General features: G+C 39.5%; 1 protein-coding gene across 10 annotated transcripts in view; it reads right to left on the bottom strand.

The window, feature by feature from the left end:
• ABCG2 (ATP-binding cassette, sub-family G (WHITE), member 2 (Junior blood group)) overlaps positions 1-23,087 on the bottom strand; it is a 128,901-nt gene that overhangs the window by 39,212 nt on the left and 66,602 nt on the right. For all 10 annotated transcript variants that reach the window (XM_010860185.1, XM_010860186.1, XM_010860188.1 and 7 more), the window contains one exon: positions 6,157-6,375. In XM_010860185.1, coding sequence (XP_010858487.1) covers positions 6,157-6,365 — 209 coding nt within the window. In that variant the 5' untranslated portion in view covers positions 6,366-6,375. The remainder of the gene's footprint in view (positions 1-6,156; positions 6,376-23,087) is intronic.

Below are 23,087 nucleotides of genomic sequence, written 5' to 3'. Positions count from 1 at the left end.
AGTGACTAAGCACAGCATCTGTGTGTGTGTGTGTGTGTGTGTGTGTGTATAAGTATACTGATTTGTTTTGATATATGGCAGAGACCACCACAACATCGTTAAGCAACTATCCTCCAATTTTAATAAATGGTGGATGCCACTTCCTATAGTAGATACCCTTTAAGGATATACAGAGATGGTGTACACACAGCATGTTCCAAACAGACCAGGCAGATGTTTGAGGGTAGTCAATATTCAGACAGAAAGCAGGAGGGAGGAAAAAATTAAGGTAGTGTTGACGGTTCTGAGTCACAAGAAGAGGATGAATATTTTGGTTTTTATCCTAGAGGTTGCCAGTAGAATGGTTAAAGAGGATGAATGGGAGAAAGAAGAATTAAGGGCAAGGCCTCCACAGTTATAAAGGCATGATGAAATAAGAGGCCTGTGAAGCCCTTTCACAACTCTGATGACTAAGGCCAATCTCTCTTTGAAACTGGTAGGCAAGTCAAAATTTATTCCACAGAGAAAATGGCATCTATTCCAAGTGGAAGTTCCAAAACCAAAGGGTATTCCATTCACACATATTTTCACAGAAACAAATTATTTGATTACACAAGTGTGGTGAGCGATAAACTTTACAATGTGCCTCAGTGCTTCCAATCAAGAGGACCTCAGCATTTATTGACTTTTGAGCTTGCAACATCAAAAGTGTGAAATGGCTGGTACTAGGATGACAAGTATGTTTCACTTTGCTCATCAGCTGAAACACTGGCAAATAAATGAGTTAGGTAAACCAGGAACAAACTGTAAAACAGAAAAATCTCTTATTTTTTCAGTGACCTTTCCCCACAGATGTAAAAGACATACTAATGGTTGAGTGAACTTTCAAGATGCATTTATCAATAGCTCTTAATGTACCCGATATAAGCTTGTTATTCATTAAGACATCATTGTTAGGACTTCCCTAGTGGCCCAGTGGCTAAGACCCTATGTTCTCAATGCAAGGGGCAGTTCAATTCCTGATCAGGAACTAGATCCCACATGCTGCAACTAAGATCAGTGAAGCCAAATAAATAAATTAAAAAAGAAAAAGATTTAATTGTCAGAAAATCTTTCCAGGTTTTAAAAATATCTCCTCAAATTAAGATCAAGCAATCTGAAATAATTAATTCTGAACTGAATATAAACATTCTAAGAGAGAATTTTACAGGTTCTTGGAGACAACAATAGCAGACAATCACAACTGCAACAGTTCCAGTGTGGAGCAGTGGCTAATTCTCCCTTCATTCATTCAACACAGTTATCCAGTGTCTACTGTGTATAACAAGATACTCTTCTAGGACACAGGTCAAAGTTGAGAATCAATGTCCTAGTCTGAGTGGAATTTACATTCTAGTACAGCTGGTCACTTGTCTTCTGCTTCCATAAATGAAGTGTTACTAGAACAGAACTACATTCATTCATGTACATGTTATCTATAGCTGCTTTCATGCTACAACAACAGAGATGAGTAGTTGCAACACAGATGGATGGCCCATAAAGTAGTCTATGGTCTATACTTCCCTTGTTTCCCCACCCTGCCCTCTGCCCTACTGTCATCCCTCAAAACCAATTCCCCACCCTTAGGTACTGCTTTACAGCATTTATATGCAGGAAAGTTCCCCTCTTTATACCGTAAAACTTTGCCAACAAGAATTATGTCACCTTGTCCTATCCCCCACCCCCAAAGCATGTAGCACAGTGGTTTACAATGAGTAAACCACCTAAATACTGATACATGAAATGAAACCTAGCTAAAAGATTCACATCACATGTATTACTTTTTAGTGGATAATGGGTTAATCCTTTGGTCTTGGGTTGTAGTCAATGCCATTCCCACTGCCTGGAACATGACCTTTCTCCATCCTCTACCCACACACACACACACACACACACACTCACACATAAGTGTGCACATATACAATTTTCACCTTTTCTCTCTCCACACCTCCAAACCTCTGATTTAGGGTTAGTGATATCCACAGTGTCTTCTAACCCTTCTATTACAGTAGAATGACACAGTGAGGTACGCTAGTTGTCTGAGTCCCCCATCAGAATAAAAGGTTTCTGAGGACAGAGGACACATCTGTCACTAGCATCTTGCACAATGTCAAGTACCTAGTAGATATTGGACATTTGTTGAATAAATGAGTCTCCACATTTCCATAAATGACAATTACTTATAGGAAAATCAAAAGAAATATTTTCAATAAAAACTAATGTCAAGAAATAGGAAAGGGACTTCCCTGATAGTCCAGAGGTTAAGAATCTGCTTCACAATGCAAGGGACGTGGGTTCAATCCCTGGTCAAGGAACCAAGATCCCACATGCTGCAGAGCAACTAAGCCCACACAACTAGAAAGCCTGCACATCACAATGAAAGATCCTGCATGACACAACTAAGACCCAATACAGTCAAATAAATAAATATTTTTTTAAAAAGAAGTAGGAAAAGTTTATGAAAAATAGGTTTTGTCTGATTGGGAAAAAACTTAGTTATATTCCCTATTTGTTATTTGATGTTCAAATATATCAGTCATTTCTATTAGACTTCCACTTCCCTTCTCCGTAGGAAGGTGATGAAAGAGGGTAGATGTACAGCAATGCCAGTATCCAGGAACATAGGCTGCAAAGGGAGGTGGGAGGAAGAGGGGCAACAGGTGAAGGTGCAGGAGTCTCCTTATACTGAAGAATAAGAATACTGATTGAGTAAACCAATAGGTAACTCAAAGACAATGAGAACCAGGCTTGTCACATTCTGAAATGATGTTTCACAAACATGGGTATGTGGAAAGAACATTGGAGTATTAGATAAAAATTGGAGAACGTAATAATGAGAAGTCATGGGTTTTAATCTACATACACAGATATAGAAAGTTTTAGATATATGTATAAGTACACATGTGCATATACTGAAACATACATATGTTCCCTGGGTCTGTCCACTAAGAAGTCTAAAAGCTATAAGAAGTCTAAACCCTAATAGCAATAAACATTCCAAGCACCCAGATCTTGGTGTATAATTATTTCCATTCTCCACAAAAAGGAACATCAGCTGCTTCCAGGTCTGACACAGGTTAAGTACACAATGAGTCTGAAACCTCTTGCTATCCAACAAAATATTCAAAGAATGAGAGTATGTCAAAAGAATGAGTTAAAAAAATACAGAGCCTACCATGAAAGTTTCTCACTGACCAAATTAGGAACAATAAGAGTATCAAGACAAATAATGACAATAGTGCACTACTATTGCTGCTGCTAAGTCGCTTCAGTCGTGTCCGACTCTCTGTGACCCCATAGACGGCAGCCCACCAGGCTCCCCCATCCCTGGGATTCTCCAGGCAAGAACACTGGAGTGGGTTGCCATTTCCTTCTCCAATGCATGAAAGTGGAAAGTGAAAGTGAAGTCGCTCAGTAGTGTCCGACCCTCAGTGACCCCATGGACTGCAGCCTTCCAGGCTCCTCCATCCATGGGATTTTCCAGGCAAGAGAACTGGAGTGGGTTGCCACTGCCTTCTCCGAGTGCACTACTATTGAATGCTATTGAATAAAATACAAATCTATGGGTCTATATTTATACAAATACAAATATAAGAGATGGTGAATGAAGTTCTTCCTTTTACTAGAATGCAAACTAATACATATAGAAGAGATGGATGAAAACAGAAAGTCACATTTTGGTAAATATAGAATAATTAACTACCAAAGCAGATTGTTCCTGCTGATACAGGCAGGGGCCATCAATGGGGGCTAGAGCTGGTGGGTTGAAGTTTAATGAGAAATAGAATTTTGGAATAATGTCACAGTATCTCTCTCGTAAAATTTGTCAATTACAAAGGGGAAAATGGTGACATATGGTAAAGAAGGCTGGGAGACATTAACATAATCAGATGACCAAGATTAAGGGGCGGGACAGGAATAAACCAGCTTGGATGAGACTGAAGAGACATGATGTGGTTGGTGGCCAGTCAACCATGTGAAGAGCATGGTTTACCAAGGCTCCATAAGAACCATCACTGCATTCATTATGAAGCTACACTTCCCCTGAGCTTATTATAGACAATGACCTGTGTTTATCTAAGAGAGGGTCACTATTTCTAGAAAATATACACTGGAGGAGTTAGGAATACTGGAGCATCATACAGACCGCTGGCTCTCAAGTGGTTTAGAAAAGTATTAGTGACAATGGGTAGATAAAGAAACAAAGTGATGAACAAATGCAGTGAGATATTCACAGCTGGGAATCTGGGTGAGAGGGCTATATTCCACAAGGTTTAAACTTGAAATGATCTCACAATAAATTATTAATTTAAAAAATTCCCAAATAGTATAATGGATTTCCCTGAACATAAGATAGCCACACAGCCATTGGAATGGATCACTTTTTCTAGAAATCTACAGCTTTGGTGAGAAAAAAGTTCAGCTGCTGGGTATGGAGAAAAACTAAGCAGAAAGATTTTTATAAGGAAGTAAAATCTCATCTTTTTGAATTCATATAGTCAGATTTTATTTTAGCATCTTCTCCCCCAGAGGGAAATGAGAGTCTATATTGATTCTACAGGTGAGATTATAAAATGTCCAAAGGAAAAACAAAAAATCAAGATCCTCATCAGCTTTTCTGGAACACAGTTACTATTTTGAATGCTGATGGTGCTATCAAACATGAATCAAATATGAGATAAATCAGAGCACCCTTTCCCACATCCCAGAAACTCTACTTAGTTGAAGCCAGCAGATAGGGAGAACATAAAAGACACTACTGCCTAAACCAGTAGTGTGAGCAAGCAAGAAAAAAACAAAAACAACCTTGTATCCTTTTAACTGTAAAATTTGAAATGATTACAAGATTTGACTGAGTTTTTATGAACCTAGGAATGCATGTAAGGATGAACTCATCTGTTGCTAAAATGCACACCACTGAACCATAAAAACATTATGAAGGCTTGAGCAGATGACGCTTTTAGTATATCAAGTTACTAATTTACTACCTTTAAAGCATAAGCAAGGTAAATGTACCCTGGAGCAGTGTATATTTTACCAACCTGTACATATTCAAATCATTTGTTACCTTCCACTTATCAGCACAAAATCTGAAGTGACCAGCTTTTTTCTTGATTATTATGCTCTACCAAAAAAAAAAAGTAAGCTTTACAGAAAGGTCAGTCAACGCTAGTCTAGATATGGAACAGAAGATAAAAGCTTTTCATCAATTATTCCTCTCCCAATACACAGAGTTTCTCAACATAAGAAGGTGGTATAATCTGTGTTATTGCATAGAGAAAAATTTATTGCCTTCTGGCAACCTAATCAATTTTAGATCCCTCATGTTTTTTCCCAGCCCACATCCCTAAATTCTCTCCCCTATTTGTCATTTTCTAGCCCTCTGGAAGCAGTCGGCTGCCAGTAATAGAAAAGACCACAGTCGCATATAACGCACTAAGAAAACGTGAAAAGCATCTGATTCCATACAGGTTTGTAGCCGTACCTGGCCAAAGGGTTCTTAATAAACCATTCCTCCAGTCTTAGAAAGCCAGAAAAAGCTGTTTGCTTTATCTAGGAATAATTATTCCCCTATTAAACAAAAAATTAACAAAACACATAGGCTGTGCTATCTAAGCAAACCCAGATGCACTTTCCACTCCACAGAGAGGAAGAATCCAGCTCATATTTTCTAGAATTCAGAAAAACAGTAAAACCCTAAAGGCTATGATATATGAAAAAGATATCTTGGGACCCAGTAGATACTAAGTGCTCATTTTCTTCCTACTCTATTGCCCAGTTTGCCACCATTTAATGCATTAGTTGCTGGATGAAGAGAATGAAGAATCAAAGTTTTGTATTAACTTGGATTCTAAACTATAATTAAATATTAATTTGGATCCTAAATTCTCTTATCACTTTGGACTTCAACTGCATAACCTAAGCTAAGTATAGTTTCTATCTTAGACTTAGTTTATAGTCTTATATTTATATATACTTAACATGTGATCCAACCCTTTCACTGCTAGTTTAGTCAAATGAAATGAAAGCATGTGTCTATATATCTGTATAGACTCGCACACCTTTATGTGCAATAAGCAAAACCTGCCAAAATCTGCATGTCAATGAACCTACTTAAATAAAAGTTCAAGCACATACTTGATATTTGCTAGTATTTCTTTCTCAATAGTTTTCCGACAAAGTAGAAAGCCAGTCTTCACTTTTACTCGATAGCAGATGTTATGAAAACTTAACACAGCTCCTTCAGTTAATGTCTGCAGGTCCTTAGAGGTTGTCTCTGGAATGCCGTTGAGTTTTTTTGACATTGGGATAGAAACCTCGTAACTATTGGAAGACATTTTGAGCATTTCCGCCTTCCTGTGGAGGGAAAAGCAACAATAAGTTGATAGTCCAGGTAAATGAGACTGTAAACAGTAGTTAACAATACACTTAAAACAAAACTGCTTTGGTACAAACTTCCAGTTATAAAATAAATAAGACCTGGGGTTATAATGTGTGGCACAGTAACTATAGGTAATAATACTGTATTGTATATTTGAAAGTGGCCAAGAGAGATCTTAAAAGTCCTCACCATAAGAAGAAAAAAATGTGTGACTTTTGTGTGTGATGGATATTAACTAGGTTTATTTTGGTGATCACTTCACAAAATATACAAATATTATGTCATTATATTGTACACATGAAACTAATGTTATTATGTCAATTATTTCAATTTGTTAAAAATTTTAGAAATCAAAAAAAGTTTAATGTAAAATGCCTTATTGGTCATTTTATATTGATAACATGTTTAAGTAAAAATAGTTTGGCTATATTTAATACAATTAAATGTATTTTTAAAATTTTAAAACAAGTCCATTTTGAACTTCAATGCAATAAGCAGCTCCATTTCCAATGAATAGGCCATATCACAACAACAATAACAAGCTTGGAACCTACATTAGGGAGGCAGACACAACTCCGAATATATAAACTCCAATTAGATGTCAATTAAACATCTAACAAGTAAATAGGGAGAGTATGAAAATTACTCAAAACCCATGAAACAGCAAAAGATAAATGGGAGTTAGAGCTGACTTAAAAAATATATTATTAATATGACTCAAGATCAGGGACAGGCTACATGATCACCATCACTCCATTCTTATTTGAGTGTATGACATAGATATTACAAAAAGCGGGGTGGCCAAGCAGTCAGTGACAAGAGACATTTCTTTGAATTTAAAGCTCCTGACTTTACATCTCTGGTTGCTATGTTCCTTTAATCAACTAAGAAGACAAACTCCAAAATTGTTTGGAATGATAAACTCATTTTCTTAATGGGCAACATATAAATTCTAGGAAGGTTTAGAATTATGTATAAAAATGATTGAGAAGATCAAACCAAGAGTTAAGTAGTTAAAGAATTTAAAACAACAAGTGAGTATTAAATTTATAAATGAAGTTTAAAATATTTCATTTAACAAGTTAGAAAAGGCCCCTTTATAAGGATTTAGAGTAGGATCTTAAGGTGAACTTAACAGCTTGTGCAATAGCTTTGAAAAATGAAACTTCCATAAACTTGGTTTTAATTCTTAAAAATCAAAGTAATCAATGAAGAACTTTCTCTCTGGCTACTGTAGAGTAGCTTGTCCAAACCAATCATCCTCCTAAGGACAACTGTAGAAGCAGACAAAATACAAGATGCAGCTCTTTGAAGAATGTTTTCTGATGGGTGTAACCAAAGCAGCCAGGACTTAAGTATCTAAAATTCTGGAAAAGAGAAAAGATGAAGCATTCCATGCCCAGCATTCTTGAGGCAAATTACACATACATGGGGCAAAACCCAGAAAAACCAGGCAGAAAGAAGCTGCTCAAAAGCTGAATGAATATATTTAAGTAGCATCTCATTAATAGGCGGAGAAGGCACTGGCCACCCACTCCAGTACTCTTGCCTGGAAACTCCCATGGACGGAGGAGCCTGGTAGGCTGCAGTCCATGGGATCACTAAGAGTCAGACACGACTGAGCGACTTCATTTTCACTTTCCACTTTCATGCATTGGAGAAGGAAATGGCAGCCCACTCCAGTGTTCTTGCCCGGAGAATCCCAGGGACAGAGGAGCCTGGTGGGCTGCCGTCTATGGGGTCGCAGAGTCAGACACAACTGACGTGACTTAGCAGCAGTAGCAGCTCATTAACAGGGAGACAAAGTTTGGAGCTGTGAGTTTACCAGTTGAAAACACCAAGTTTTTGAGATCGTACCAGTAGGGCTATGACCTGGAAATATGAGCAACCTAGAAGCAGACCAGCCTTTACTCAAGCAATGTGATCCACTCATATTTTGCTAAAAGAAATTTAAATCTATTCCAAAGTCATCATCATCCAAATTTTCAATCAAAAATTACCAAGCACGCCAGAAAATAAGACCTAATGTTCCAAAACAAGAAAATAGAAGTAGACCCGTAAGTATTGCACGTTGGAGTCATCAGACATCTGCGTTAAAATAACTGAGTAATATGTCTAAGAAAATAAATGAAAAGATAGGCTATCACCAAAGAACTAATCAATAGTTTTTAAAAAATCAGTAGATGAGTTTAATAGCAGTTTAGATACAGACTGGGAAAGAATTAGTGAACTGACAGACTTCCATGTAGAAAACATCCAGATTGAAGAGTGTATGAAAATTATCAGCATGGAAAAGAAACAAAAAACTTCAGACTGAAGAGAATGAAGAAGTAGCTTTTTTTTTTTTAACTACATAAAAGAGCTAAGAAACATATGAAATGTGATGAAAAAGATCTGGCATACATGTAACTGGAGACCTGAAAAAGAGAAAATAAAAATGAAGCAGAATCAGTGTTTGAAGAAATACTGGCCAAGCATTTTCCAAAACTGAAGGTATCAAGCCACAGACTGAAGGAGCTCCAGGAACACCAAGACAGGATATGCATAAGAAAACCACACACACCTGAGCATATCATAGTAGAACTTCCCCCAAATCAAAATAATCTGTAATTCTTCCTATAGCCGGAAACTGCTCTACTGTTATCACATTTAAAACATATTCCACTTTGGAAACTGCAAAAGTAGGAAACCACTTATAGACTGGCACCCAGGAAATTAAAAGAGCCTAGTTTTAATCTGTGAGCACAATGAATGGTAATAACTAGCTCAAGCCCTACTCTCTGAAAGCAGTGAAAGAGAAGGCTCAAGGTACAAATAACTATAGAGACCTTGCATATTGACTTTGTAAACTTCTCAAGCCATCCCCCATGTCTTCAAAAGCCAAACTATACTAGCCTGACATGAGCAATTGCTTCTCTTGCCATTCCCCATTTGATGTTCAGGCTCCAAGGACACTTTCTAACACTCTCCCAAGGCTGTGTGTGTGTGTGCGTGTGTGCGTAAGGACACTTTCTAACAATCTCCCAAGGCTCTGTGTGTGGTGTGTGTGTGTGTGTGTGTGTGTGTGTGTGGTCAGTCTGTCCAACTCTTTGCGACCCATGGAATGTAGCCTGCCAGGCTCCTCTGCCCATAGAATTTTCCAGTCAAGAATACCAAAGTGGGTTGTCATTTCCTATTCCACAAGGCTCATTAAGAGAATCAAATAACATCCCACCTAAATTTAAATAGGCCATTGGCTCAAGACAAACATTAATACAAAATCTTTGTGAGATTTTCTGTTAATAAAAGGCACCAACTGGAACTATAGTACCCAAGAAAGATCATCCATACCCATCCATCCATCCAAGATAGAGAACAGATAAATACAATCACAATTCTAGAAGTATGTGCATACTGAGTTCGTCTTCACTGTGATAGGATTAAGTTAGTAATTCACATTGCTAGGAGGTGCTTAGGAATAGGAGATGCTTAGTACAGGGTCTTAGAAATTCATGTGTCACAAATCAAGAGATGAGCAGGCATAACTGAAGTACACCATCCAGCTGAAGCACATTATACCAAAAACCAAACTTATTTCTAACACCAATATGAAACAATATATTACTCTAAGATGAAACAAAAAACTTATAGGAATGATAACAAAATTTTAAAAACACACATCTCAGCACCATATTAACCTCAAGTACTCAAGTCTCCAGTTTATACAGTATCCTGGGTTTATCCAGATACTGGGTTTATCCCAGTATCCTGGGTTTTTAGAGGAATCACTGAAAGTAACTGTCTCTAAGTAAACATTAATCTTTCCCTACAGATATATATATACACCACGTCTAGATTTCCCTATGACAAAAATCAACTTCCCCCCTTGTTGCTGCTTCCTTGCTTCCAGTTTAGTTCAGCTTCCAGAGCATGTGCTAAATCGTTTTCTGAATCTGAGACCCACTTCAAAGACTTTAAAAATAAAAGCAGCATCCAAATGGCTTCATACAACTCGCCTGAACCAGCCTGCCCTGTTAACTGGCCTGATTATCTTTTCACCAGCTGGAACAGTCTTCCATACATGACTGAGCGGCTTTGAATAACGAGATTCTCTCCCCCTTTCCAGCTATCTCTTTTCTACCTGTGTCTACCTTTGTCACCTTTCCTCTCTCCTTCTTGTTTTCTAACTAATGAGGTACATTTTTACTTTTTTGGAAAGTCTTCTTCCATAGACACTGGTATATCTATTATAAGAATGATAACTTGCATTAAAAATACCACGTTTGAATGGACTTTTAGACTCCGTGGGAGAAGGCAAGAGTGGGATGATTTAAGAGAATAGCATTGAAGCAAGTACATTACCATATGTAAAACAGATGACCAGTGCAAGTTCAATGCATGAAGCCAGGCACCCAAAGCCAGTGCTCTGGGACAACCCAGAGGGATAGGGTGGGGAGGGAGGTGGGAGGACGGATCAGGATGGGGGTGACACATATACCTGTAGCCGATTTAGGTTGATATATGAAAAAAGCCATCATAATACTATAAAGTAATTATCCTCCAATTAAAATAAATTAGTTAATTGAAAAAAAAAAGCCAAAATAGGCCTGCTGCCTTTGAAGCCCACACACTCAACCATATATAATTCTGCTCCCTATTGCAGAATTCAATAATATAGGACTCGCTTAAAAAAAAAATACCATTTTTCTCTATCTTACTCTTTATCATACTCTTAATCAGACAGTCTACTATAAACAGAGTACATAAGTCAATAGAAATTGCACACAGGTAATAAAAGTAGAGTTCAGTTCTAAAGTCCTCAGCCAGACAGCTGTCCATAGCTGTAAATATTGCACCTGCTGGTAGAAGCCAGAGCAGCCTCAGGTCAAGAGTTCAGGCCTTCTTCTTACTTTTTTTTCCCCTAGGGATAATAATAGCAAAAGTGACACTCTGCCTCATAGCCAAGAGGACATACTGGGTAAACACACCTTCTTCAGCTATTTACTGTGATGCCCAGACCTCGCTACCCTGACAAGGAATTAGGCTTCTTGGGTCACTGTCAGGTGACTGCTACAAAACTTATGAACAAACAGAAATAGAAGCAGGATAGTTTTGAACATTGTTAGAAAAGGAACTCAAAATCTGAGTTGTAACTTCCACAATAAATCCCTGAAGTTTAAAGAGTCCTCTATCCATCAATGGGTTTTCACATCATCTCTGATCTAACAGTTCCACCCTGGAGCAAACATCCAGTGTTGACATCGGCACTGCAGCGTTGGAGTCACAGGGCTGATGTCTTCAGGTCAAGGAAACGATCTGGCACTCAAGGCACCCACAGCACTGCAGCAGAGTGATCTGGGGAGGGCGGCACAAAGAACGAGGTCAGACAGACAGGCAGGAAGAAATACCATTGCGGAAGGTCTGTATAGTCCAAGAGAAGCCGCTGAGGCCGTTCAAGCAGGAAAGGCTCATGATCTTAACTGTGTTTTTTAAAAATCACTCTAGCTGCTACTGTGAGACAAGTGTGGAAGCAAGGGCGTTAGGAGGCTACTGCAGAAAAACAGTGAGACACGCTAACAGTGAGACACAGGAATGGGCCTGGTAATGAAAACTTTTTTCTCCCCTCCTCTATAGCTAAGAGAAGGATTTATCAAGGACTGAGTGCTGAGGATATGTTTAAAATAGTGGAGATTAGGGAGCACCAGCTAAGAGATATATAACTTGACAAGATAAAAATTACCAACTCCCTGGAATTCCCTGATGGTACAGTGGTTAGGACTTTGTGCTTCCACTGCAGGAGGCATGGATTCAATCCCTGGTTAGGGAATTAAGATCCTTCATGCTTAGCAGCACAGGCCCCCGCCCCCCCCACCACACACACAAAATAAAATTACCAATTCCCTTCATTCTCACAAGTTACACAACCACTGATCTTATAGATGGTAATCTGGTTTCTTATGTGTAAAAAGGCTGTAAATAAGGCCCAAGAAGTGATTCTCTTGAGTTCAAGATAATCAGAGGTCAGATGGAAAAGTGCCTGTGCTCCTTTCCATGTTCTTTATTAATACGCATAGGGATAATAAAATAGTGCTGTCCACCAGACACATATGGCTGCTACTCAGCACTTGAAATATAGCTGGTGAATGTTTTATGTTATTTAACTTACTCACTTATACTTAAATAGCCACACGTGGTTAATAGTTACCATATAGGACAACACAGGTCTAAAGTGCTTACTTTTTAAAAATGTATTTTCTCATTCTTGGGTTACTTTATAAACAGTTAATTTTATAACCCCATAAAAGACACATATACTTGAACACTATGAGGACACCCCAAGCACTCCCATATTCATCCTGCATCAAAAAAAAAATACTTGCTATATGCTATTATCAAATTCATTCTTAGATTTCAAAATATCATAAAACTATACTATATTTATAGCTCAGTCAGTAAAGACTCTGCCTGCAATGCAGGAGACCTGGGTTCGATTCCTGGGTTGGGAAGATCCCCTAGAGAAGGAAATGGCAACCCACTCCAGTGTTATTGCCCGGAGAATCCCATGGACAGAGGAGCCTGGGAGGCTACAGTCCATGGGGTCTCAAGAGTTGGACACGACTTAGCGACTAAAGAGGGAGAAAGAGATATTATATTTATTTCAAAAATAGGACAGTGCTATATGTTTCAGGTTAAGAATAACAAATCTATAAAATGATCATATATACAATGCCTGAAAAAAGGCAATGCTTCCATTATTTTAGAACTGTCTTTTGAACAATAGCTAAATTGAATTAAATCACTTTCCTCAAGTAAAACAAACAAGATGAATCCCTGAAGTATCTGGTCCCCAAACAGAATTCACATTTTATCAAAACATTTTTTACTATTGAGTGCAGGAAGGGGACCCCCTTATAGGGCCCAAGAGTGAGCTCTTGTCTAACACTAAGAAATGAATGGTCCAAGGAGATACACGAACTGACAAAGCAAAAGACTTTATTAGAGAGGGGTGCCTCAGCGGAGAGCAGCAGGGGAAGGGAACCCAGGAGAACTGCTCCACCACATGGCTCAGAGTCTCCGCGTTTATGGTAATGGGGTTGGTTTCCAGGTTGTCTCTGGCCAATCATTCTGACTCAGGGTCCTCCCTGGTGGCGCATACATCTCTCAGCCAAGATGGATTTCAGCGAGAAGGATTCTGGGAGGTTGGTAGGATATATTGACTCCTCCCTTCTCCTTTTGGCCCCTCCTGAACTCTTTCCTGAAGGTGAAGTGGAGAGTGAAAAAGTTGGCTTAAAGCTCAACATTCAGAAAACGAAGATCACGGCATCCGGTCCCATCACTTCATGGGAAATAGACGGGGAAACAGTGGAAACAGTGTCAGATTTTATTTTTCTGGGCTCGCTCCAAAATCACTGCAGATGGTGACTGCAGCCATGAAATTAAAAGACGCTTACTCCTTGAAAGGAAAGTTATGACCAACCTAGATAGCATATTCAAAAGCAGAGACATTACTTTGCCAACAAAGGTTCGTCTAGTCAAGGCTATGGTTTTTCCTGTGGTCATGTATGGATGTGAGAGTTGGACTGTGAAGAAGGCTGGGCGCCGAAGAACTGATGCTTTTGAACTGTGGTGTTGGAGAAGACTCTTGAGAGTCCCTTGGACTGCAAGAAGATCCAACCAGTCTGTTCTAAAGGAGATCAGCCCTAGGATTTCTTTGGAAGGAATGATGCTAAAGCTGAAACTCCAGTACTTTGGCCACCTCATGTGAAGAGTTGACTCATTGGAAAAGACTCTGATTCTGGGAGGGATTGGGGGCAAGAGGAGAAGGGGATGACAGAGGATGAGATGGCTGGATGGCATCACTGATTCGATGGACATGAGTCTGAGTGAACTCTGGGAGTTGGTGATGGACAGGGAGGCCTGGCGTGCTGCAATTCATGGGGTCGCAAAGAGTCGGACACGACTGAGCGACTGATCTGATCTGAACTCTTTCCTGTTACTTTTTGGAGGTAGTACCTCCTTCTTTACCAGGACCTCCTATTGTGAGACAACTCAGGCAAGCAATTATTATCATGCCCGGCCAAAGTGGGCAATTAATGGTTCCCTAACAATAACATAAATTTCATAGCATTTTCATGGTACATTTCAGACTACTTTATTCTGAATTTCAAATACTGAAGGTGGGCTGATGAAAGAAAAATAATAAATTTAAATGAACTATAGACCTTCCAGCCACCCTCCAAAGCTTTCTAATAATAGTCACAAAGCTTTATCTAACAATGTATGACCAGTATTTGGATCACAGCTCATCAAGCAAATTATCATTAAAATGTTTTTTCTAGCCCTAGCTCACAGTGCAGGAACATTCTTCTCATGCCCTTTTGGCCTTCAGCTATCTCCCAAATTATAAGTAAAATCATGATATTTTAAAGTTATCTCCTTTGGACTTTATTGCAAACCTGCCGTTTCAGAAAGCCATATATGCATTTGCAAACTAAAAATTTGCCCACATGTCTGTTGTAAGAGCAGGGACCTAATGTCCATCAATTTTGTATCCTTTAAGTAAAGTGAAGTCGGTCAGTTGTGTCCGACTCTTTGTGACCTCATGGACTGTAGCCTACCAGGCTCCTCCCTCCATGGGATTCTCCAGGCAAGAGTACTAGAGTGGGTTGCCATTTCCTTCTCCAGGGGATCTTCCCGACCCAGGTATCGAACTCAGGTCTACTGCATTCCAGGCAGATGCTTTAACCTCTGAGCCACCAGGGAAGCCCTTGTATCCTTTGGGGTCACTCATATCATATTCTCAATTATTTCCGCTGAATGAAAGACTAAATTACAATATGCCACACCCCTGTATTAAGCAAAGTAGCTTCATAAAGATATTGTGAGCACAAACAAGAGGAAGTCACTAACCACCCTATTTAGAGAGGTCATCTACAGAAGTTAAATTCTGCCAGGATTAGTAAACTATATGTACAAATTAGAAAGGACACAAATACCACCAAAGATTTCACCTGGACTTTGTGGAAGGTAAGGACAAAACTTAATGAATACCCCCTAAAAACTCACTGTATTAACCCAGGTAGAGTTGAGAGAAAATATAATTATCCTGTTTCAAAGCAGAATTTCCAGCCAGGAATGTCCTTCCCTACCCCTTTGCCTAGAGCTTCAAAATTACTTGAGGGATTAAGACCAGATTCATCTCTCAGGGAATACATGGCTTGGGGCAGGGCGGGTGGGGGTGGGGGTCACAGTGGTTAGAAGTGGCCTACTAAAGGAGACTAACCAGTTATATAGGAAGGAGAGAAGAGAAAAGAAAGTTGACCTAGTAAAGGAAAGCAAAATCATTAAACTGAAAGAGATTGCTTTGGGAAATGCATGCTGTTTGAGAAATGGAGTACTTCCTGCCATATCAGTAAACAATGAGGTCACAGTCACCAGTGATCCCAGCCCTCCAGGGCACCCAGGAAAGAGAAGAACACCAGCAAGATCTGGCAGCCTTCAGGCTGCAGCCACTCCCTATGGGGAGCCCAGGAGAACTCAGGATGTGAAAAACCACAAGATACTGGCCCCAGATAGCTGAGATACATAGGAAAGGAAAGACTTCAGTGAGCTCAGAGGCTTGCATCTTGCCATATACAGAAAAGTGCTAAATTCCTTAACTTGAGATAGCTGGTTTTCTTTAATTCACAAAAATACTTTTGATGTTCAGACTACCTGTCCTTCGTTGCCAAGGTCTATATAACCTGACTCCTCCACCCTGCCTCCTCAGAGCAGTTCTCTCAAGGCTACTTGAAATGTTGCCTCCCGGTCCTGAAGTCCTAAAAATTCCCACCAAATGCAACATAACCCTCAACTTTTAGGTTGTGACTTTTTTTAGTTGGTAAGTTCATTATATTAAAGTTCAGCTTTGGGGAAAGGGCAGTAAGAAAATTAGGCTGGAGAGGCAGCAAAGCTCATCAGAGAGTGACGTATGCCCTGTAGGGAGCTAAGACTTGACTTTGGAAGCTCCACAGGTCCCCTCAGCCATCTCCTCCCTCATTCTACAGATCCCCGTCCTTCCTGCACTGAGGAGATACGCAGTAAGACCAGTGAGGGATCTACGGAGAATTGGTGACTTATGGCTCAGATGGTAAAGACCCGGGTTTGATCCCTGTGTTAGGAAAATCCCCTAGTAAAGGAAATGACAACCCACTCTGATAGTCTTGTCTGGAGAATCCCACGGACAGAGGAGCCTGGTGGGCTACAGTACACGGGGTCACAAAGAGTCGGGCACAACTGAGTGACTAACACACACAAAACACAGAGGAAAAAGGAATAGATAACAAACAAGAGGGGGAACGTTTTGGTACATATAACATTCCTTCCAACATAACACCAACTCTATTCATGGTTCAGCCTAATCTCTGTTTTTTGTCATGTTTATTCAAAACGTGTCAATAGTAAACAGTGTTGTAGACCATCAAACATCCTCTTTAAGTACAGTTTTTGGACTTTGAAGATGTATACAGACATGTAATCATGAAAAGTAGGACAAAGACCATTTCTATCATCCCAAAGAAATTCCCTCTCCCACCCCAGCCCATGACAACCATAGATCTGTTTCCTGTCCCTTTTTTAATTTAATCTTTAAAAAAAAATTTTTTATTATTACTATTTTTTTACTTTTTGGCCGCACCCTGAGACATCTGGGTTCTTAGTTCCCTGACCACGGATTGAACTCACACCCCCTACATTAGAAGGCAGAGTTTTAATCACTTGACCACCAGGGAGGTCCCTCCATTTAATCCTAATCCTCTCTTTAAATAGATACAAGTGTACCTAATGCAACTATAACTGACCCTTGAAACCTGGCAGGACCCTGTGTGGCCCTCTTGCATACAAAAGTCTCTCTGTATCCCATTTCTTGTTTGTAGGGAAAAAATGTCAGTTTCTCAGACCTTCCCTGAGTTTCAAAGGGCAGATTCAAATGGTTGCTAATTAGAAGAGTGAAGGAATGCGGAAACCAAGGAAAGGCAGTCAAGAAACTATAGGACAGCCAAGGAGCAGGGTCCTGGTTCCCCCTCAAGGGATATACATTACAATATCTTTGAGTTTTTCTATAGGAATTAAGGCTCCCACCAGGATGGACAACAGTAACTTCAGGCTGAGCACAAGATTTCTGAAACACCACCATGCTAACTCATCACCAACCAATCAGAAGTCACACACCCTGCAGCCCTCACCCCAAATTTTGCCTATAAAAACACTTCCCTGAAAACCATCAGAGAGTTCACATCTTTTGAGTACAGCCACCCATTCTCTTTCCTTGGTCCTTGCAATAAACCTTTCTCTGTTCCAAACTCCAGTGTTTCAGCTTGGCCTTACTGTGTGTCGAGCATATGAACTTGCGTTTGGCCATACCTTGAACAAACAGATTTGAACTGTGCAGGTCCACTTATATTGTGGATTTCTTTTCAATAAATATATTGGGAGATTTTTTTTTTCAAGATTTGCAACAATTTGAAAAAATTTGAAATATTGAAAAAAACCAAGAAAGTTAGATATGTCATCAATGATAAAATATATGTAGATATGCATATAACATATAAAATATGTGTTAAGTGTTGGAGGAGTCAAAAGTTATAATGGATTTTTGACTGCATGGGGGTATGTCCCTAAATCCTATTCCTTTTTCCTTTTGATGAAAAACGTCAGAGTCAGCAGTGCTAAAGAGAAAAAAATAAAAGTGAAGGAGGAAATGAAGTCAGGGAAGGCCTTCCCAATGAGGTCTTTGAGCAGAAACCTGAGGGTGGCTCTCTGGAGTTGTGATGCCAAGATCAAGTGCTAGCCTGAGGAAGAGCATGGCCAAGGGGACTGAAGCAGAGGGAGGGAGAGCATAGGATATGAAGTCAGAGGTTCAGGTCAATTCTGGCAGTGTCCATACCTCAGGCCACTGCAAGAACTTTGCTTGGCTTCTCGGTGGAGGAATAACATAATCTAATTATGTTTAAAAAGATCGCTCTGACTTGGGGGTGGGGGTGGGGGTGCTGGAGACAGGAGCAGAGCAGGGAGAATACATAGAGGCTACTGTAGTCCAAGAGCCAAGATGTGGACACTGTCCTACCTATGACAGCTAGGTCCTGCACTACGGGCATATTCTTTACCATCTGAGCCACCAGGGAAGCCTCTTAAATACAACACCAGACACAAAACAAGCACTCTGAAACTGTATGTAAAAACATTATCTGGTTTCTAAGGAAGAGTGTATTCAGATATATATCTTAGGATGCCGGTTACCCTTGGTGTGCAGCCTTTATCCACAAAAGAGTGGGGCTGGTACAGCAAGGAAGATCCAGCATTCCAACAAGCAAAAGGCACCTATTCCCACAGCAAGGTCACAGCCAATGGGAGTTTTATAATGACTCTCTACTGTTTGCCCCATTCCAAAGCAATCTCACTCTCAACCTCCCCCAAATCTGCCCAATTAAGGGAAAACAAGGGCAAGTATAGTAATGGTCCAGCTTCAGGTCCATGGAAACTCATTTACATTTTATATTCATTTTACATTTACATTCACACTCATTTACATTTAAGAGGAAACTGACAGACGTGGACGTGGACAGGGAACGTTGCCTGCCATTCTAGTAAACAAAGAATGTTGCCTCTTATTCCAGTAAACAAGGATCAAGCCATTAGCCACTGCAGTCGCATTCCCCAAACCCCCCAGGTACAGCTGAGGAGAAATTAGGATAGAGAAAAAAAGGAAGCATTGTGTGTTCTGGGCACTGGCCCTAGATAAGTTAAGATGCATATCTAAGGAATAATTACAACGAGCCCAGAGTCTTGTATCTTCTCATACAGAAAAGCACTAAAATCATTAACTAGTAATGTCTATTTTTTGTGACTATCAGTTATCTTTGATGTTTGACTACATGGTTTGGTTTTTCCTGTTGTTGTTTTTCGTTTCCGCAAAATCTCCTAAATATCCTGGCTACTCCCTTATTCTTTTGTCTTTGGAGCAGTTCCTCAGAGTGATCTGAGAGGCTGTCTCCTGAACCACAGTCCTCAGTAAGATCCTCAAATAAAACTTAACTTGCAACTTTTAGGTTATGCGTTTTTCTTCAGTCGACTGCTTTAGTTAGCAACAAAGGGACCCAGAGCAGACTTCTCTCCCTCACCCGAACGCTACAAGAATCTGGAGCCTTGGTACCAGCAAAGACCTCTTGTGCCTAGCCACCTCCTCAGAGTCCATATGAATTTAGGTAAGTCTCTTCTGGGTCCTGGATCTCCACTATTGGCTGATTATCCTTAGTTTAATTTGGTGGTGAATAAAATCCTCGCTGGAGGAGATTTTCCTTGAACTTAATTTCAAGAAGAGGTACCTGGGTTATCCCAGATGAACTGACAATGGAAAGATTTTGCTCAGTTGAAAACTGGATTACCACAGTTGAGAGATGCTGGGAAGACTTTATTATGTATGTACAGAATTTATTCCTACAAGTACCTGCTTTGTTGGGAATTAAAGGAAATCTCACCTTAAAAAGGACCAAATGTGGGTTCTTTTAACACTCCAAAGTTAATTTTTGTGTGCATGTGTGCAGCTAGAAAAAGCCAGCTTGATAAAACATATTCTCGGAATTCTGACCTTAAAGGAACAAAAAACTTTTCAAAGGAGGAACTAGCATTTCTCCCACTGTGTCTTTGAGATATAAATGTTTTACCTGATCTTAAGACTTTTTTTTCCTCCCTGTGTTATGAGAGCTCTGACAATGGCCAGACAATGGAGATTAAAATTGAAGAAACTTCTAAACTGGGAAATTTTTAGAGAACTCTCACTATTAACAGCTGGATTACTGGCACCTATGAAAAGACCAAAGTAGAAAGTGGATACAAAAAAATATAATGGCTAACCTTAATAACTCCCTTAGTTTAAACGAACAAAGAGCAACAACAAAAAAGTTTGGGAAACTAAATTTGTGGTCAATTTCCCCTCAATGGGTCTTACAGATGCTAATAAAAGCATTAGATTGTTAAGTTAGGTTGATTAACAGGAATAAGAAAAAACTGCAGAGAAAGTCTAGAGACATCTTCCCAACAAGGTAGAAATTTTAAAGAGACTTGTTCCAAAACAGTAAAAATCTTTAGATGGTTAAGAAATGGGATAAATAAACCAATAAATAAATGTATCAAAACAAACATTTTGATACAATGCTAAGGTTGGATGGCCAAAGGGACTCCCTATCGGTCCCCATCATTAAAGAACCCCAAACAAGTCCACTCTATTTACCCCAGTTTGGGCTTCCCTGGTGGCTCAGACAGTAAAGAATCTGCCTATGATGCAGGAGACCTGGGTTCGATCCCTGGGTTAGGAAGATACCCTGGAGGAGGGCCTGGCAACCCACTCCAGTATTCTGGCCTGGAGAATCCCCCATGGCCAGAGGAGCCTGGTGGGCTACACTCCATGGGGTCGCAAAGGGTCAGACACACTGAGCAAAATTAAGCACAGCAAAACATATACATATTTAAAAGGCTGCTAGAAAATTCAATTGCTTGGGGCAACAGTTAGGCCAATTAATCAAGTTAAATATCAACGAAAGGCCTGAGTCCCTTGGCTCAACCCCTCGGCTGGGAAACCCAAAGCCTTTTATATAAAGATAGATAACGTGGTCAGGGAGATAAAAAGAAACGTTTCTGGGACTCTGTGTAAGACCAAGACAGGTTGATGGGGACTTAATGGAGGTTAAAATTACAGATATAAGAGCTGAGAGAATTGAGATGAATGTTTATAAAAGTTGTTATGTTTAAATGGGCTTTATATAAGATGGTTAAATCTCTTCTGCCAATTATATTATGGAATAAACTTAGGTCTCCCTTGCCTGGTGTAAGATAGGGCTTATAAATCTGCCCCTCAGGCAACATTGATTAAACACACTAAGGAAAATCAATAGGGTTACCTGAGCCCACACAATATGAAATAAAACTGGGGGCTAATATTCAGGAGTTAATAAAAATAATGAAGACTTTTAGCCCCTAGAGTGAACTGCTCTGGGTTTAATTTGTATACTCAAAAAAGAGGGCCTTTATTGAATAGCTTGTGCAAAGTTTGGAAAGCAGGATAAACTGAACCCTAAAGTTCTAGAACATATAACTCTTGATTTTCACTGTAGTTGGAAATCTTTTTACTGATATACAGAAGCAAATAAAGAAAATGTAGTTGGGCAAATCAATCTTTCAGTACCATATAGGTGGCAGACCAGTTCTCTGAGGAATTAAAAGCAACTGTCTTGTCTTACAAATCTCTACATATCAGAAACATAAGTACATCCCACAAGGACCTAAGACTGAGCTTATGAATTAGCTCAATCAGGTAGAACCTGCACCAAAAAAAAAAAGAAAGAGAGAAAGAGAGAGAAACAGGCTTTCCTGAACTCAAACTGCTAGAAAGCATCCCTCATCATATCTAATTCACAGCCTCCTTCAGGATTTATCAAGGACAAATACAAACTTTAAAATATTCTTCACAAACAGTGAAAAGCTTTAGTCATCTGAGCAAATATATTTAACTTATTCAAATTGTTATTTATAAACTAGTAAATTTATAATGCAATAACTGATACATAACTAAGTTTTCAAATGAAGCTATGAGGTCTCTAGTTATGTCTTTTTATATTTCTATGTGTACATTATACATATGATATGTTCCTAACTCCAGATAATATTATCAAAATTACACATATAAAAAAGCTATATTTAACTGATGTAAAAGTTCAGTTCATTTGCTTAGTCGTGTCTGACTCTTTGCAACCCCATGGACCGCAGCATGCCAGGCCTCCCTGTCCATCACCAACTTCCGTAGTTTAGCCAAACTCATGTCCATTGAGTCCATGATGCCATCCAACCATCTCATCCTCTGTCGTCCACTTCTCCTCCCACCTTCAATCTTTCCCAGCATCAGGGGGTCTTTTCCAACAAGTCAGCTCTTCGCATCAGGTGGCCAAAGTATTGGAGTTTCAGCTTTAGCATCAGTCCTTCCAATGAACACCCAGGACTGATCTCCTTTAGGATGGACTGGTTGGAACTCTTGCAGTCCAAGGGACTCTCAAGAGTCTTCTCCAACACCATAGTTCAAAAGCATCAATTCCTCTGTGATCAGCTTTCTTTATAGTCCAACTTTCATATCCATACACGACTACTGGAAAAACCATAGCCTTGACTAGACGGACCTTTGTTGACGAAGTAATCACTTACAAATTGATATTTTTAAAATATAATAAAAAACTAGCCTGCAAATTGCCCGGTAGTCCAGTGGTTAGGACTCTACGTGCTCACTGACAAGGGGCCTAGGATGATCCCTGGTCAGCAAATTAAGATCCCACATGCTGCAGGGCTTGGCCAAAAAATTAAAAATAAAAAATCTTGAAAAAAAAATTTTTTTTAATTAAGTTACTTAAAAGAAAGCCAACCCAAATAAATTTCAAGTTCTTGTGATCTGGGAAATAGTCAATATTATACTAATAATCAGTTTTGCCTCTTGAGAAATGTGTATGCAGGTCAGGAAACAACAGTTAGAACTGGACATGGAACAACAGACTGGTTTCAAATAGAAAAAGGAGTACGTCAAAGCTGTACATTGTCACCCTGCTTATTTAACTTATGTGCAGAGTACATCATGAGAAATGTTGGGCTGGAAGAAGCACAAGCTGGGATCAAGATTGCCGGGAGAAATATC

This window comes from Bison bison, unplaced genomic scaffold (genome assembly GCF_000754665.1).
Source record: "Bison bison bison isolate TAMUID 2011002044 unplaced genomic scaffold, Bison_UMD1.0 scf7180017864464, whole genome shotgun sequence".
Lineage (NCBI taxonomy): Eukaryota > Metazoa > Chordata > Mammalia > Artiodactyla > Bovidae > Bison > Bison bison.
This window is presented reverse-complemented; position numbering and strand designations above follow the sequence as displayed.